This window comes from Oncorhynchus nerka, linkage group LG28, assembly GCF_034236695.1.
Source record: "Oncorhynchus nerka isolate Pitt River linkage group LG28, Oner_Uvic_2.0, whole genome shotgun sequence".
Classification (NCBI taxonomy): domain Eukaryota; kingdom Metazoa; phylum Chordata; class Actinopteri; order Salmoniformes; family Salmonidae; genus Oncorhynchus; species Oncorhynchus nerka.
The window spans coordinates 59031025-59047366 of record NC_088423.1 but is presented as its reverse complement, the minus strand read 5'-3'; the positions used below and the strand labels follow the sequence as shown (position 1 = coordinate 59047366).

At 43.3% G+C, this 16342-nt stretch overlaps 1 protein-coding gene across 1 annotated transcript in view; it reads left to right on the top strand.

Annotated features, from left to right (window-relative positions):
- LOC115113450 (SH3 and multiple ankyrin repeat domains protein 2-like) overlaps positions 1–7115 on the top strand; it is a 168359-nt gene extending 161244 nt beyond the window's left edge. The window contains exon 24 of the mRNA XM_065012945.1: positions 2476–7115. Coding sequence (XP_064869017.1) covers positions 2476–3019 — 544 coding nt within the window. The 3' untranslated portion in view covers positions 3020–7115. The remainder of the gene's footprint in view (positions 1–2475) is intronic.
- Positions 7116–16342: the final 9227 nt, after the last annotated feature.

The following is a 16342-nucleotide window of genomic DNA, read 5'->3' as shown; positions in this document are numbered from 1 at the left end:
ATTAATAAATGCATTTCTATAGCTTCGAAAATATTTTTTAAAATGGTGCCAAGATGTAGTCACGGTGGCTTGAACACAGCGCCTCCTACAGTCATCTAGTGTACAGTGCATTCGGGAAGTATTCAGACCCCTTGACTTTTTCCACATTTTGTTACCTTACTGCCTTATTCTAATATTGATTAAATAAAACAAAATCATCATTCTACACACCATACCCCATAAACAGGTTTTTAGACATTTTTACAAATGTATATATTTTTTAAATAAATACCTTATGTAAATAAGTATTCAGACCCTTTGCTATGAAACACGAAAATGAGCTCTGGTGCATGCTGTTTCCATTGATCATCCTTGAGATGTTTCTAAAACTTCATTGGAGTCCACCTGTGGTAAATTCAATTGATTGGACATAATTGGGAAAGGCACACACCTGTCTATGTAATGTCCCACAGTGCATGTCAAAGCAAACACCAAGCCATAAGGTCGAAGGAACTGTCCGTAGAGCTCCAAGACAGGATTGGGGGACGGGTACCAAAACATTTCTGCAGCATTGAAGGTCCCCAAGAACCTGTCCTCCATCATTCTTAAATGGAATAAGTTTGAAACCACAAAGACTCTTCCTACAGCTGGCTGCCTGGCCAAAATGAGCGATCGGGGAGAAGGGCCTTGGTCAGGGAGGTGACCAAGAACCAAATGGTGACTCTAACAGAGCTCCAGAGTTCCTCTGTGAAAATAGGAGAACTTTCCAGAAGGACAACCACCTCTGCAGCACTCCACCAATCAGGCCTGCTAGAGTGGCCAGGCGGAAGCCACTCCTCAGTAAAAGGCACATGACAGCCCATTTGGAGTTTGCGAAAAAAGGCACCTGAAGGACTCTCAGACCATGAGAAACAAGATTCTCTGGTCTCATGAAACCAAGATTGAACTCTTTGGCCTGAATGCCAAGCGTCACTTCTGGAGGAAACCTGGCACCATCCCTACGGTGAAGCATGGACCCATCATCATCCCCGCAGCATCATAGTCAGGATCGAGGGAAAGATGAACAAAGCCAAGTACAGAGAGATCCTTGATGAAAACCTGCTCCACGACGCTCAAGACCTGGGGTGAAGGTTCACCTTCCAACAGGACAGCAACCCTAAGCACACAGCCAAGACAACGCAGGAGTGGCTTCGGGATACATTTCTGAATGTCCTTGAGTGGCCCAGCCAGGGCCCGGACTTGAAACAGATGAAACATCTCTGGAGAGACCTGAAAATAGCCGTGCAGCGAAGCTCCCCATCCAACCTGACAGAGCTTGAGAGCATCTGTAGATAAGAATGGGAGAAACTCCCCAAATACAGGTGTGCCAAGCTTGTAGCGTCATACACAGGAAGACTCGAGGCTGTAATCGCTGCCAAAGGTGCTTCAACAAAGTACTGAGTAAAAGGTCTGAATACCTTATGTAAATTTGATATTTCAGGGGATTTTTTTATACACTTCTAAAAACCTGTTTTTGCTTTGTCATTATGGTGTATTTTGTGTAGATTGATGAGGGGGAAAAACGATGTAATACATTTTAGAATAAGTCTGTAACATAACAAAATGTAGAAAAAGTCAAGTGGTCTGAATACTTTCCGAATGAACTGTAACAAGCTACCGATCAAGTCAGAGTACCTAGCTTGTCTGTCTTAGCTGTTATGCCTGCTGACAAGGTTGACAGACTTTAGAAAAGCAAGCAATTAATAAAATATACTGAATAAGACTCACATTCCTTTAAATCTTTACCCAGATTTTAGCAGAGATGCAAAGAAGCATATTTAGTTTATTTTACAAAATAACCACCAGTCAGGAGGATTCAGACAGCTCAAGTGGTATGCTTAAATATAACATATTTTTTACACAAAATGTATCATAATGATTATTGCTCTGGATTACAGGAACAAACTTTTTCAGGTGTTTGAAAAATGCTAAAGATGGACCTCCTAATTGGCAAGTAGTAGACTGTAAAATACCAGTGAAGTAAAGTATGGTTTAGGTAAAAATCCACTGACAACACTGCACCCTAGTGGCTTTTTCAAGTATTTCAGTAGAATTCAGTACTTAGAGCAGTAAGATACTTTATGTTCATGAACTTCATGTTTATTTTGAAAGTTCTCAGTGATACCCACTTCCACACCAAGCCTCAGCAGGTTTACCACATGTCAAGGTCAGCAAACACTACATCCGTTTTACACCAGCCAGGTCTGAACGCACACACACATATCCTGTAGTGGGGGGTTGGTTGTGAGTCACATGTGGAGGGGGAGGAGTTTGCTTCTTGCTTGAGGTTTTTATCTGGCCAAGTTTCTCTAGGTTGCCATGGTCTTCTTTGGTTGCCATGTTCTGATCATTATGGTCTGGATTAGTTTGGTACAGCCACTCTATACCATAGTTCATCACTGTGCCATATGTATGTTAGGTTCTCATTCTCTCTTTTCTCTCTCTCTCTCTCTCCAGCTCTCCAGCCTCAGGAAGCCAACGGAACTCCAGCGTGTCCTTCAGCCTGCCCCCCTCCTCCTGCACACCTCCTTCCAGCCTGCCCCCTCACCTCTGCAGCCCCCCGGACACCTCGTCCCTCTCCTCGCCCCCCTGCCCCTCCTCTTTACCCCACTCTGCCTCGCCCAGCCTCAGCGACCTCTTCGGCCTGCCCACCCCACCCATGGGGAGTACGAGTGGCTTCGGCAGCATGGGCGGTAGCCTTGGTGGAGGGTCCTCGTGCGGTGGCTCGCGCTCCCCCTCGCCACTGACCCTAATGCAGGCCGTAGCCACCTCGGGCAAGCCCTTTGCCTCCAAGCCCGTGGAGCTGTGGAGCAAGCTGGACGTGGCCGACTGGCTGGACAGTCTGAATTTGTCGGAGCATAAAGACGCCTTCCTGGACAACGAGATCGAGGGCGCCCACCTGCCCTCGCTGCAGAAAGAGGATCTGATTGACCTGGGGGTGACGCGGGTGGGCCACCGCATGAACATCGAGAGGGCCCTCAAAATGCTGCAGGACAGATAAAGTCAGGGGGTGTGGATTTATCTGAAACACTCTCTGTCCTACCTGTTCTCCTTTTCTGTCTGGGACGATTTAGGAATCGGCCTCTGACTCCTCCCTTCCTGCCTTGACTCTGTGGCGTGTTTGTGTTTGATCATTCCCATTCTGCTTCCCGAGTATCAGGGGATGTCGGAACCCTGAAGGAACTGCATCAATCCAGAATGGAGAAAAAGTGGGGGAAATCCTGTATCCTTTTAGGGATGCTCTTGTCACCACACTTTGAAATATTCTTGAAACGTAGCCCTCAAACACTTTGAAATACTGATAGAAATCCAACTTGGACATTTTTGGAATACTAAAGACTACAACTCCCAATTTGCTTTGGAATACTCAATACTTTTTCAAGCTCCCACAGTGCGGGTGTTTGAAACCAGCTGAGCTGGTTGGCGCTCCTTTTCTATCTTTGCTAGAGTTTCTTCAGAGAATATTTCTTCACTAGAGTCAAACCGTGGGTTATGTTTATGGATGCATCTGACGTTGTAGAGACATTTGAAAAACATTAGAAACGAGAACCTTTGCAGAAATGTTTAGCTTAATCCTAAACCATATCACTCGCTGCGAGCAAACGCACGCACGCACGCACGCGCGCGCGCGCACACACACACACACACAGACACACACACACACACACACATCCGATGGCCTTCTCCTGAGAGAAACATAATGATGTGTTAGTCTTTTCTAATGCATGGCTGGAGGGGCTCTACTGTAGCAGGCACCACTGTCCCCTTCACATCCCTGTTCACTGTTGAAGGTGTGTGTATTTGCGTTTTGTCAAAGACATGTTTGTGAGGTGTGTGTGCGCACGCTGTGGGAGGTTTGCTAAATGGGTTTTAGAAAGACATGAGTGAGAGTGTAAGGCCTATATTCAATCAAATCAAGCGTTAAGCAGTGCTAGCCGACACCCGCATAGCTGATGTTTTGGCAGTGTCGGAGGTGTAACTGTGTTGGAGCTGTCAAATCGGTGATCATTGTCACGAAGCCTCACCCATTTATTTATTGTTAGAAGTTCAAAAAGAGAAAGTGTATGCTATATAGAAATCATATAGCACACAATAATACGCTCAAATTGAAAACCATGAAACAAAATAATTGAGGATTTCTATCAACCTAATCAAGGTGTAGACTGCATCTCACATTCCGGTGTTCGAACTTGTAAACAGGGCTGCGTGGGATTTATCTTAATGCGATTCTGTGCAGCCAATGGCAATGTCTGTTTTAGGTATAATGCCAGGAGCCGCTTGTGGATTTGACAGCTCTAACACAGTTCCACCTCCGACACTGCCAAAACAACCCTACGCTGGTGTTGGCTCGTGCGGATCTGATATAATCTAGCCCTAAGTGTTGGCGTCATGTGTGTTTTCATCGTCTTCCACACACTTGACAGTGACCCGGACAGGAGTGGAATGCCAGACCCCTTACTCCCTACCCCCGAATCAACCAGCCTCCCTTCAGGCCTATGACAGAAATAATCCACCTATCACAACAACAATTTTCCTGCCATAATATCACGATCTCTCTCCTCTCTATTCAGCCATCTTTAATCATGTCTAATCACTGAGTGATTCCTTTCACAGATCAAACATTGTTTTTATATTAATACCAGTGTGTACTGTTGTGTTATAGGTGAAGGTTTAAAACAATTTGTTGACAATGATTCTCTGCGAGTATTTGAAGACAACCATTTAAAGGATGAGTGCAAAGTGGGTGTTACTTTGTGATCTGTGTTAACATAGGACACTGTGGTTGACTGTGTGCTTGTTTTTAGACAGCTAACTTATACTGTGCATTGCAGGGGCCAAGAATACTATAAATAATATAAATTCACTCAAATCTGCTACCCAGACATTCACACAATCACCGAAGAGGATTTTTTTTATAAATGTAAAGGAACATTTACAAAGTTTGTGTATAATCAGTGTTTGCATTGCCGATGAATCACAAAATGTATTTATTGACAAGAAGAGGTGTTAGTTCTACCTGGTGTTTCCAGAGGGAAGAAAATAGGTGTAACACAGCAGCACCAACTGAGCAGCTATTAGAGGGGTATGGTTTGATCCAGCCAATAGGCTTTCGATGATGCATTTGGTCCCTGTTCATTTGAGAATGAGAGGGAGAGTCCTCCGTAACACTTTACTTAAGCCTGCAGGTAGAAGGCTTGCTTATCAGAAGTTATAAAGTATTATTACTACAGGCTTCAAGTAAAGTGTTACAGAGTCCTTTTCTCAACACCAGGGATGTGTTGAGAAAAGTAGAACAAGATTATCTTCCAATCAAAGCTCCCATCTGACCGCCAATCAATTGTCTCCATCCTTTTTCATGAAACACCGTTATGTCAATGTACCCAGGAAGTGTTTGGTGGCATTGATTTGAAGTAAATTGAATATATTTCTTGTTTTGAATGTGTATAAAGGAATGATTTAAAGAAAATAGTACATCTACAGAATAATTAGATGTATAATATTTCTAAACGGTTCAGAGAGAATTTCTATGAAAGACTATGGCCATTGCATCCACCCTCAGAACTTATTTTCTTATTTCCACTCAATCCCTGTTTTGTGTTTGGATAGTGCCTCAAATAGCTCATTATTCTCTACATAGTGCCCCATTTCTGGCCTCTCTGCCTCTGAACTAGATTAGAACTACCCCAGAATGGACTGCAAAGAGAAGTGTGGAAGCCATGTATGCCACTGTATCCCCATGACCTATATATTAGAACATATCACTACAAAGTGAACCGTATTTTGGTGGTCATTCGAGGACATATCCCATGATTCGATCAGTTCACAGTGATGTTCTATGAACATAACCATGATTGTTTGGATTGTGTGCAATTTAGGGTCTCCTGTAGGGCAAAAAAAAAAAGAAGCTACCTTGGTGAGATTCCTTCTTCTGTCTCCCGGTCCCTGTGTGCAACTGTATGGTAATGAAGGGAATGGGGGGAAACAAGGGAATACCAGGCCGACAGAAAGACTTGCAGGAGTTATAACACTGCTATAATCCATTCATTATTTTAAAAAGAATCAACAGAAGTGACATAGAAAAAAAAGCACAGTATTTTTATGATTTATATAGAATTCTATGGAATTTTATAAAAAGACATTTGGAGAAAAATATTCAACTCTGAAGTGTGGTTTGCCAAAAAGTGAAGAAGAAAACAACTATATTATATATAAATATATATTAATAGAAATTAATATCAGATTTATGAGGAAACTAAGAAGCAATATTTATACTGAATGGATATCCTTGGTTGTGGTTTTTTCCCAGTTTTAAGATGAACTATCGTTATATATTATCACCTGTTGATATTATGAACACTGATAGATGAAGTGGACAGAAGACATTTGTCCAATCAAAATATATTTTATATACTATCCTCTGGCCATCACCTGCCTATCTTGAATATTGTAATTTTTGACAATTCCAAATCGCTTAGTCTGTATAAAATGTGTGTATAAATGACTGAAACGCTTTACATTTATACATATCCTCACAGTCCACTGGATTGAAAATTGTCCAGATGACACTTTTATGCTCAACATATATAGAAATGTACAAAAAAAGATTAGTTGTGACTGTTGATTTCATGGAGAGAAAAAAACAACATATCACTAAGCTAATTTATATGTGGAATAGTAGTAGTATTAAGATGCTATACAAATCATCACTGTGTGACTATAAGGCTATGTACATAAGGACTGGCATGGCTCACTATCCCCCCTACCATCACAACACAGTCCTTCACTTACCCATCGGCAACTATTTGGATACTTTTCCTATTTTCTCTTCTTATTTTTTCTCTTCTCTTCTTTTTTTTTCATTCTACATAAATACCAAGACGTTTCCGTCTCTTTTGTGTATATTTGTGTTCATGTTCTCTATGTTGTAATTCCTCATGCGTAGAGTCGACTATCGAATTATCAAAAATGAAAAAGAAAGAGAAGTTCCTTGTAACTGCACTCTTCCTTCCCCCAAAATCCTCAATACTTCTTGTATGGCAACCAAAAGTTACTGTAAGAAATAAATATAATATTGCACTATGGTTGTATTAATTTAATTCCCGATTTGCCTATTTTTGTGTTTGTGCTTCTTTGGATCCGTCTCGAAGGACCATGAAAAAGAGCTGCACCTCCCGAGTCCACTACAAGGTATCCCAGTCATGACCCCACTGTAATGGGGGTCATGCTGCCGCTCAACAGTATAGCTTCCTTCCTCACGAGCCCTTACTACTACATGTGAACACCCTCTCACTACACAATTTGATGGCACGGGTGGTGACATTGCAAGCTGTGGAGCGAGGTTAACCAATTCACCTCAGCTAGCACTGTTTTTCTATAGTCGTTGGCAAACTGGACGTCCAATATTGGATATCCTTTTTTTAATTCCTTTTTTATGTGCTTTTCTCTCTGCGTATTCTCACCTTGAACTTAAGCATGGGAACCGGGTGCTATACACCTGCTATTCATTGTGGGTGGAGATGGAATAAATTAAGGTGTGGCGGAGGTGTGTCTATACGTAGATAATCCATATTCTGACCTTGACTTAAATCCTTAATAATTCCACCACCTTTAAATCACAATCAAATTGTATTGGTTGCATACACATATTTAGCAGATGTTATAGCGGGTGTGGTGAAATGCTTGTGTTCCTTAGAGCTCCAACTGTGAAGTAATATCTTAACAATACACAACACACACAAATCAAAAAAAGCAAATAATAATGGAATTAAATAACATAGAAATATTAGGAAGAGCAATGTCGGAGTCCAGAGTGTGTCAGACCCGTTTACTTTTTCCACATTTTGTTACGTTACAGACTTATTCTAAAATTGATTAAATAGATTTATAGATCAGTCTACACACAATACCCCACAGTGACAAAAGAAAACGTTTTTGTATCTCTTTTTTTCTTACAAATTAAAACTGAAATATCAGTATTCAAACCATTTACTCAGTACTTTGTTGAAGCACCTTTGACACCGATTACAGCCTAGGTTTTTCTTGGGTATGACGCTACAAGCTTGGCACACCTGTATTTGGGGAGTTAATTCCATTATTTTCTACAGATCCTCTGAAGCTCTGTCAAGATGGATGGGGAGCGTCTCTGCACAGCTATTTTCAGTTCTTTCCAGAGATGTTCGATCTGATTAAAGTCTGGGCTCTGACTGGGCCACTCAAGGACATTCAGAGACTTGTGCCGAAGCCAGTCCTGTGTGGTGGTTGTCCTTCTGGAAGGTTCTCCTATTTTCACAGAGGAACTCTGGAGCTCTGTTAGAGTGACCATGTGGTTCTTGGTCACCTCCCTGACCAAGGCCCTTCTCCCCTGAATGCTCGGTTTAATTGCATGGCCAGCTTTTGGAGTCTTTCTGGTTCCAAACTTCTTCCATTTAAGAATGATGGTGGCCACTGTGTTCTTGGGGACCTTCAATGCTTCAGAAATGTTGGTGTACCCTTCCCCAGATCTGTGCCTCGACAGAATCTTGTCTCAGACCTCGTGGCTTGGTATTTTCTCTGATATACACTGTCAACTGTGGGACCTTATATAGACAGGTGTGTGCCTTTCCAAATCATGTCCAATTAATTTAATTTATCACAGGTGGACTCCAAGTTGTAGAGACATTTCATGAATGATCAATGGAAACAGGATGACGTGAGCTCAATTTCGAGTGTCATAAACAGGGTCTGAATACTTTTGTAAATAAGGTATTTCTGTTTTTGATTTTTTTCAAAATGTCCAAAAATGTCTAAAAACCTGTTTTCGCTCTGTTTTCGCTTTGTCATCATGGGGTATTTTATGTAAATTGCTGAGGATTTTTTGTTATTTAATCAATTTTAGAATAAGTCTAACGTAACAAAATGTGGAAAAAGTCAATGGGTCTGAATACTATCCGAAGTCACTGTATATACAGCACCAGCCAAAGGTTTGGACAGTTTTTCTTTATTTTTTACTATTTTCTACATTATAGAATAATTGTGTAGACATCTACACTATGAAATAACACATATGTAATCATGTAGTAACTAAAACATTTTTTTTTTTTATCTAAATATACTTAATATTTTATATTCTTTAAAGTAGCCACCCTTTGCCTTGATGACAGCTTTGCACACTCTTGGCATTCTATCAACTTGCTTCATGAGGAATGTTTTTCCAACACTCTTCTCACATATGCTGAGCACTTGTTGGGTGCTTTTCCTTCACTCTGCGAACAACTCATCCCAACCAGAGGTCAACCCAATCTACTTCACTCTCCTTGGTCAAATAGCTCTTACACAGCCTAGAGATGTGTTTTGGGTCATTGTCTTGTTTAAAAACAAATGATAGTCCCAGTAAGATAGGATTGCATATCACTGCAGAATGTGTGACTTGAATTTGAAATAAATCACAGACGGTATCACCAGCAAAGCACCGCCACACCATCACACCTCCTCCTCCATGCTTCATGGTGGGAACCACACATGCGAAGATCATCCGTTCACCTACTCTGCATCTCACAAAGACATAGCGGTTGGGCACCAAAAATCTCAAATTTGGACTCAACAGACGAAAGGACAGATTTCCACCATTCTAATGTCCATTGCTCATGTTTCTTGGCACAAGCAAGTCTCTTATTATTATTGGTGTCCTTTAGTAGTGGTTTCTTTGCAGCAATTCGACCATGGAGGCCTGATTCACGAAGTCTCCTCTGAACAGTTGATGTTGATATGTGTCTGTTACTTGAACTCTGTGAAGCATTTATTTGGACTGCAATATCGGAGGCTGGTAACTAATGAACTTTCATCATAGCGCTTGATGGTTTTTGCGACTGCTCTTGACGAAACCTTCAAAGTTCTTGAAAATTTCCGGATTGACTGACCTTCATGTCTTAAAGTAAAGATGCTTATTTTCCACAATAATTTGCAAATAAATTCATAAAAAATCTTACAATGTGATTTTCTGGATTTTCTTTCTTCTCATTTTGTCTGTCATAGTTGAAGTGTACCTATGATGAAAATTACAGGCCTCTCTCATCTTTTTAAGTGGGAGAACTTGCACAATTGGTGGCTGACTAAATACTTTTTTGCCCCACTGTATATACACTGCTCAAAAAATAAAGGGAACACTAAAATAACACATCCTAGATCTGAATGAATGAAATGTTCTTATTAAATACTTTTTTCTCTACATAGTTGAATGTGCTGACAACAAAATCGCACAAAAATTATCAATGGAAATCAGATTTATCAACCCATGGAGGTCTGGATTTGGAGTCACACTCAAAATGAAAGTGGAAAACCACACTACAGGCTGATCCAACTTTGATGTAATGTCCTTAAAACAAGTCAAAATGAGGCTCAGTGGTGTGTGTGGCCTCCACGTGCCTGTATGACCTCCCTACAACGCCTGGGCATGCTCCTGAAGAGGTGGCGGATGGTCTCCTGAGGGATCTCCTCCCAGACCTGGACTAAAGCATCCGCCAACTCCTGGACAGTCTGTGGTGCAACGTGGCATTGGTGGATGGAGCGAGACATGGTGTCTCAGATGTGCTCAATTGGATTCAGGTCTGGGAAACGGGCGGCCCAGTCCATAGCATCAATGCCTTCCTCTTGCAGGAACTGCTGACACACTCCAGCCAAATGAGGTCTAGCATTGTCTTGCATTAGGAGGAACCCAGGGCCAACCGCACCAGCATATGGTCTCACAAGGGGTCTGAGGATCTCATCTCGGTACCTAATGGCAGTCAGGCTACCTCTGGCGAGCACATGGAGGGCTGTGCGGCCCCCCCAAAGAAATGCCACCCCACACAATGACTGACCCACCGCCAAACCGGTCATGCTGGAGGATGTTGCAGGCAGCAGAACGTTCTCCACGGCGTCTCCAGACTCTGTCACGTGCTCAGTGTGAACCTGCTTTCATCTGTGAAGAGCACAGGGCGCCAGTGGCGAATTTGCCAATCTTGGTTTTCTCTGGCAAATGCCAAACGTCCTGTACGGTGTTGTGCTGTAAGCACAACCCCCACCTGTGGACGTCGGGCCCTCATACCACCCTCATGGAGTCTGTTACTGACCATTTGAGCAGACACTTGCACATTTGTGGCCTGCTGGAGATCATTTTGCAGGGCTCTGGCAGTGCTCCTCCTGCTCCTCCTTGCACAAAGGCGGAGGTAGCGGTCCTGCTGCTGGGATGTTCCCCTCCTGCGGCCTCCTCCACGTCTCCTGATGTACTGGCCTGTCTCCTGGTAGCGCCTCCATGCTCTGGACCCTACACTGACGGACACAGCAAACCTTCTTGCCACAGCTCGCATTGATGTGCCATCCTGAGCCACTTGTGGTAGCATGAGACGGAGTCTACAACCCACACTAGAGTGAAAGCACCGCCAGCATTCAAAAGTGACCAAAACATCAGCCAGGAAGCATAGGAACTGAGAAGTGGTCTGTGGTCACCACCTGCAGAACCACTCCTTTATTGGGGGTGTCTTGCTAATTGCCTATAATTTCCACCTGTTGTCTATTCCATTTGCACAACAGCATGTGAAATGTATTGTCAATCAGTGTTAATTGAGCTGTTCTTGCCATTATATGGACTCTGTCTTTCACTAAATAGGGATTTTTTTTCACCTTTATTTAACCAGGTAGGCCAGTTGAGAGCAAGTCCTCATTTAAAACTGCGACCTGGCCAAGATAAAACAAAGCAGTGTGACAAAACAACAACACAAAGTTACACATGGGATAAACAAACGTACAGTCAATAACACAATTGAAAAATCTATATACAGTGTGTGCAAATGTAGTAAGATTAGGAAGGTAAGGCCATAAATAGGCCATAGTGGCAAAATAATTACAATTTAGCATTAACACTGGAGTGATATATATATACCAACCCTACCCTGTCACAACATAACTGATTGACTCAAACGCATTAAGAAAATAAATTCCACAAATTAACAAAGCACACCTGTTAATTGAAATGCATTCCAGTTCCTCCCTCACAAAGCTGATTGAGAGAATGCCAAGAGTGTGCAAAGCTGTCATGAAGGCAAAGGGTGGCTACTTTGAAGAATCTCAAATGTAAAATATATTTTGATTTGCTTAACAATATTTTTGTTACTACATGATTACAAATCAAATCAAATGTTATTTGTCACATACACATGGTTAGCAGATGTTAATGCGAGTGTAGTGAAATGCTTGTGCTTCTAGTTCCGACAATGCAGTAATAACCAACAAGTAATCTAGCTAACAATTCCAAAACTACTACCTTATAGACACAAGTGTAAGGGGATAAGAATATGTACATAAAGATATATGAGTGAGTGATGGTACAGAGCGGCATAGGCAAGATACAGTAGATGGTATTGAGTGCAGTATATACATATGAGATGAGTATGTAAACAAAGTGGCATAGTTAAAGTGGCTAGTGATACATGTATTACATAAAGATGCAGTAGATGATATAGAGTACAGTATATACATATACATATGAGATGAATAATGTAGGGTCGGTAAACATTATATTAGGTAGCATTGTTTAGAGTGACTAGTGATATATTTTACATCATTTCCCATCAATTCCCATTATTAAAGTGGCTGGAGTTGAGTCAGTGTGTTGGCAGCAGCCACTCTATGTTAGTGGTGGCTGTTTAACAGTCTGATGACCTTGAGATAGAAGCTGTTTTTCAGTCTCTCGGTCCCAGCTTTGATGCACCTGTACTGACCTCACCTTCTGGATGATAGCGGGGTGAACAGGCAGTGGCTCGGGTGGTTGTTGTCCTTGATGATCTTTATGGCCTTCCTGTGACATCGGGTGGTGTAGGTGTCCTGGAGGGCAGGTAGTTTGCCCCCGGTGATGCGTTGTGCAGACCTCACTACCCTCTGGAGAGCCTTACGGTTGTGGGCGGAGCAGTTGCCGTACCAGGCGGTGATACAGCCCGACAGGATGCTCTCGATTGTGTATCTGTAGAAGTTTGTGAGTGCTTTTGGTGACAAGCCGAATTTCTTCAGCCTCCTGAGGTTGAAGAGGCGCTGCTGCGCCTTCTTCACGATGCTGTCTGTGTGGGTGGACCAATTCAGTTTGTCTGTGATGTGTACGCCGAGGAACTTAAAACTTACTACCCTCTCCACTACTGTTCCATCAATGTGGATAGGGGGGTGTTCCCTCTGCTGTTTCCTGAAGTCCACAATCATCTCCTTAGTTTTGTTAGACGTTGAGTGTGAGGTTATTTTCCTGGCACCACACTCCGAGGGCCCTCACCTCCTCCCTGTAGGCCGTCTCGTCGTTGTTGGTAATCAAGCCTACCACTGTTGTGTCGTCCGCAAACTTGATGATTGAGTTGGAGGCGTGCGTGGCCACACAGTCGTGGGTGAACAGGGAGTACAGGAGAGGGCTCAGAACGCACCCTTGTGGGGCCCCAGTGTTGAGGATCAGCGGGGTGGAAATGTTGTTGCCTACCCTCACCACCTGGGGGCGGCCCGTCAGGAAGTCCAGTAACCAGTTGCACAGGGCGGGGTCGAGACCCAGGGTCTCGAGCTTGATGACGAGCTTGGAGGGCACTATGGTGTTAAATGCCGAACTGTAGTCGATGAACAGCATTCTCACATAGGTATTCCTCTTGTCCAGATGGGTTAGGGCAGTGTGCAGTGTGGTTGAGATTGCATCGTCTGTGGACCTATTTGGGCGGTAAGCAAATTGGAGTGGGTCTAGGGTGTCAGGTAGGGTGTAGGTGATATGGTCCTTGACTAGTCTCTCAAAGCACTTCATGATGACGGAAGTGAGTGCTACGGGGCGGTAGTCGTTTAGCTCAGTTACCTTAGCTTTCTTGGGAACAGGAACAATGGTGGCCCTCTTGAAGCATGTGGGAACAACAGACTGGGATAGGGATTGATTGAATATGTCCGTAAACACACCAGCCAGCTGGTCTGCACATGCTCTGAGGGCGCGGCTGGGGATGCCGTCTGGGCCTGCAGCCTTGCGAGGGTTGACACGTTTAAATGTTTTCCTCACGTCGGCTGCAGTGAAGGAGAGTCTGCATGTTTTAGTTGCGGGCCATGTCAGTGGCACTCTATTGTCCTCAAAGCAGGCAAAAAAGTTATTTAGCCTGCCTGGGAGCAAGACATCCTGGTCCGTGACTGGGCTGGTTTTCTTTTTGTAATCCGTGATTGACTGTAGACCCTGCCACATACCTCTTGTGTCTGTGCCGTTGAATTGAGATTCTACTTTGTCTCTATACTGACACTTAGCTTGTTTGATTGCCTTGCGGAGGGAATAGTTACACTGTTTGTATTCGGTCATGTTTCCGGTCACCTTGCCCGCGAATGCTGCCATCAATCCACGGTTTCTGGTTTGGGAATGTTTTAATCGTTGCTATGGGAACGACATCTTCAACACGCAAGTTCTAATGAACTCGCTCACCGAATCAGCGTATTCGTCAATGTTGTTGTCTGACGCAATACGAAACATATCCCAGTTACATGTGTTATTTCATAGTTTTGATGTCTTCACTATTATTCTACAATGTAGAAAACAGTACAGATAAACCCTTGAATGAGTAGGTGTCCAAACTTTTGACTGGTACAGTATATATATATATGTATTTATATTATAAATATATATACTGCATGACCAAAAGTATGTGCATATCTACCCATCGATCATCTCACAGAATTATGTCGAGGCACAGATCTGGCGAAGGGTACCAAAATATTTTATGCAGCATTGAGAAGAGCCTTGGTCAGGGAGGTGAACAAGAACCCGATGGTCACTGACAGAGCTTCAGAGTTGAACCAACCCACTCCTCCCTCTAATAACACTGGTCCAAGCCAAAGACAAGCCCAAATCCCCTTCATGCTGGCAGCTAGTGGGAGGATGACTGAGGAGAGGGTGAATGAGTGCCACCTAGCCATGACCAAATTCATAGTGAAAGGCCTACACCCGTTTGCAACAGTGGAGTCCAAGGGCTTTAGGTAACAGTCTGTCAGTATATATTTAGTTGTATTCATTTTCAGGATATAGTAGTATAGAACGGTTGTATGTTAGTCCCATCACTCCACAATATACAACGCAATAATTCAATAATGATAATTCAACACATGAAAACTCCCTCCAGGAGTTACCTCAGTGACACATTAATTCCTACCTGGTATGGTGTAGAAAAGGACAATGTGATCACTGAGCTGAAGGACGTGCCAAAGCTGGCCATCACATCAGATGGGTGGACCAGCCTCTGTCAAGACTACTATCTCACTTTTACAGTGCACTACACAAGCCACGGTAGTGTAAAACAGAAGGTCCTCCACAAAATCTACAAAATTACTTCCATTTGATAAATGGGCAGCCCGAATCAGAGCAGTGGTCGTGTGGTTCAAGAGTTCCTCAATGCTCAAAACAGTCTTGAAGGAAAAGCAGTAGCTCCTTGGAAAGAAGCCAGTTCAATCTATTGAAGTATTATTTTGAAAATCCTACATTTAACAATTTAATTCAATATTCAAGTGTGCGGTAATTAAATGTATGTTGTTTTTTGTTGTTGTTTCAGGCCTTCCGCAACACTCACTCATCCTTGATGCCAAGACCAGATGCAACTCGCTCTATCTAATGATAGAGAGATTCATGGAGCACCCAAGCAGCAGCCTTGGACCCACGACTGCGAAAAGCAATGACCAAATACAACCTGAACCGTCTGAAGGACGAGTACTTCCATAAGGCTGAGGAGTTTGTCCAGCTCATGAGACTCCTCTATACATCCACACTGTGTGTGACATGTGACAAGAATGCCACCTGTGGACAGATCATACCCATTTTCCAATAATTGGAAGAGCACTTCACTGTGAAGCATGAAGATATGTTTGTGGCAACCATCAAAGAGAAGGTGTAGGAGAACCTCTCCGAGCGCTATCAGGATGAGGACATTCAGGCCTTCCTGCATGAGGCCACAGTAATGGACACCAGATTTAAAGGGAGGTCGGTGAGTGACGACACCTGGGACGGGCTGAGGAAGGCAACTGTTGAGGCCAACGTGACAGGGAGCAACACCAGGGCTGTCAGAGGAGCCTGATCAGAGAGACACAGAGCACCAGCAACAGGAGGAGGAGTCTGAAGGAGGAGAGGAAATGGAGGAGACAGTCCCTCCATTGTACAAAACAAGGAGATCCTTGGAGGAGCTGTTCTCAGAGGAGGACAGGGAGTTGAGGTTGACGATCCAACAGGCCCCCTCGTCCCTCACCGAGAGGTCGAGCTCTACAAAGGCCTGCCTCCCATCCCCATGGCTGAAGATCCTGTGACGTGGTGGTGGGAGAAGAGCTACTCACAAAC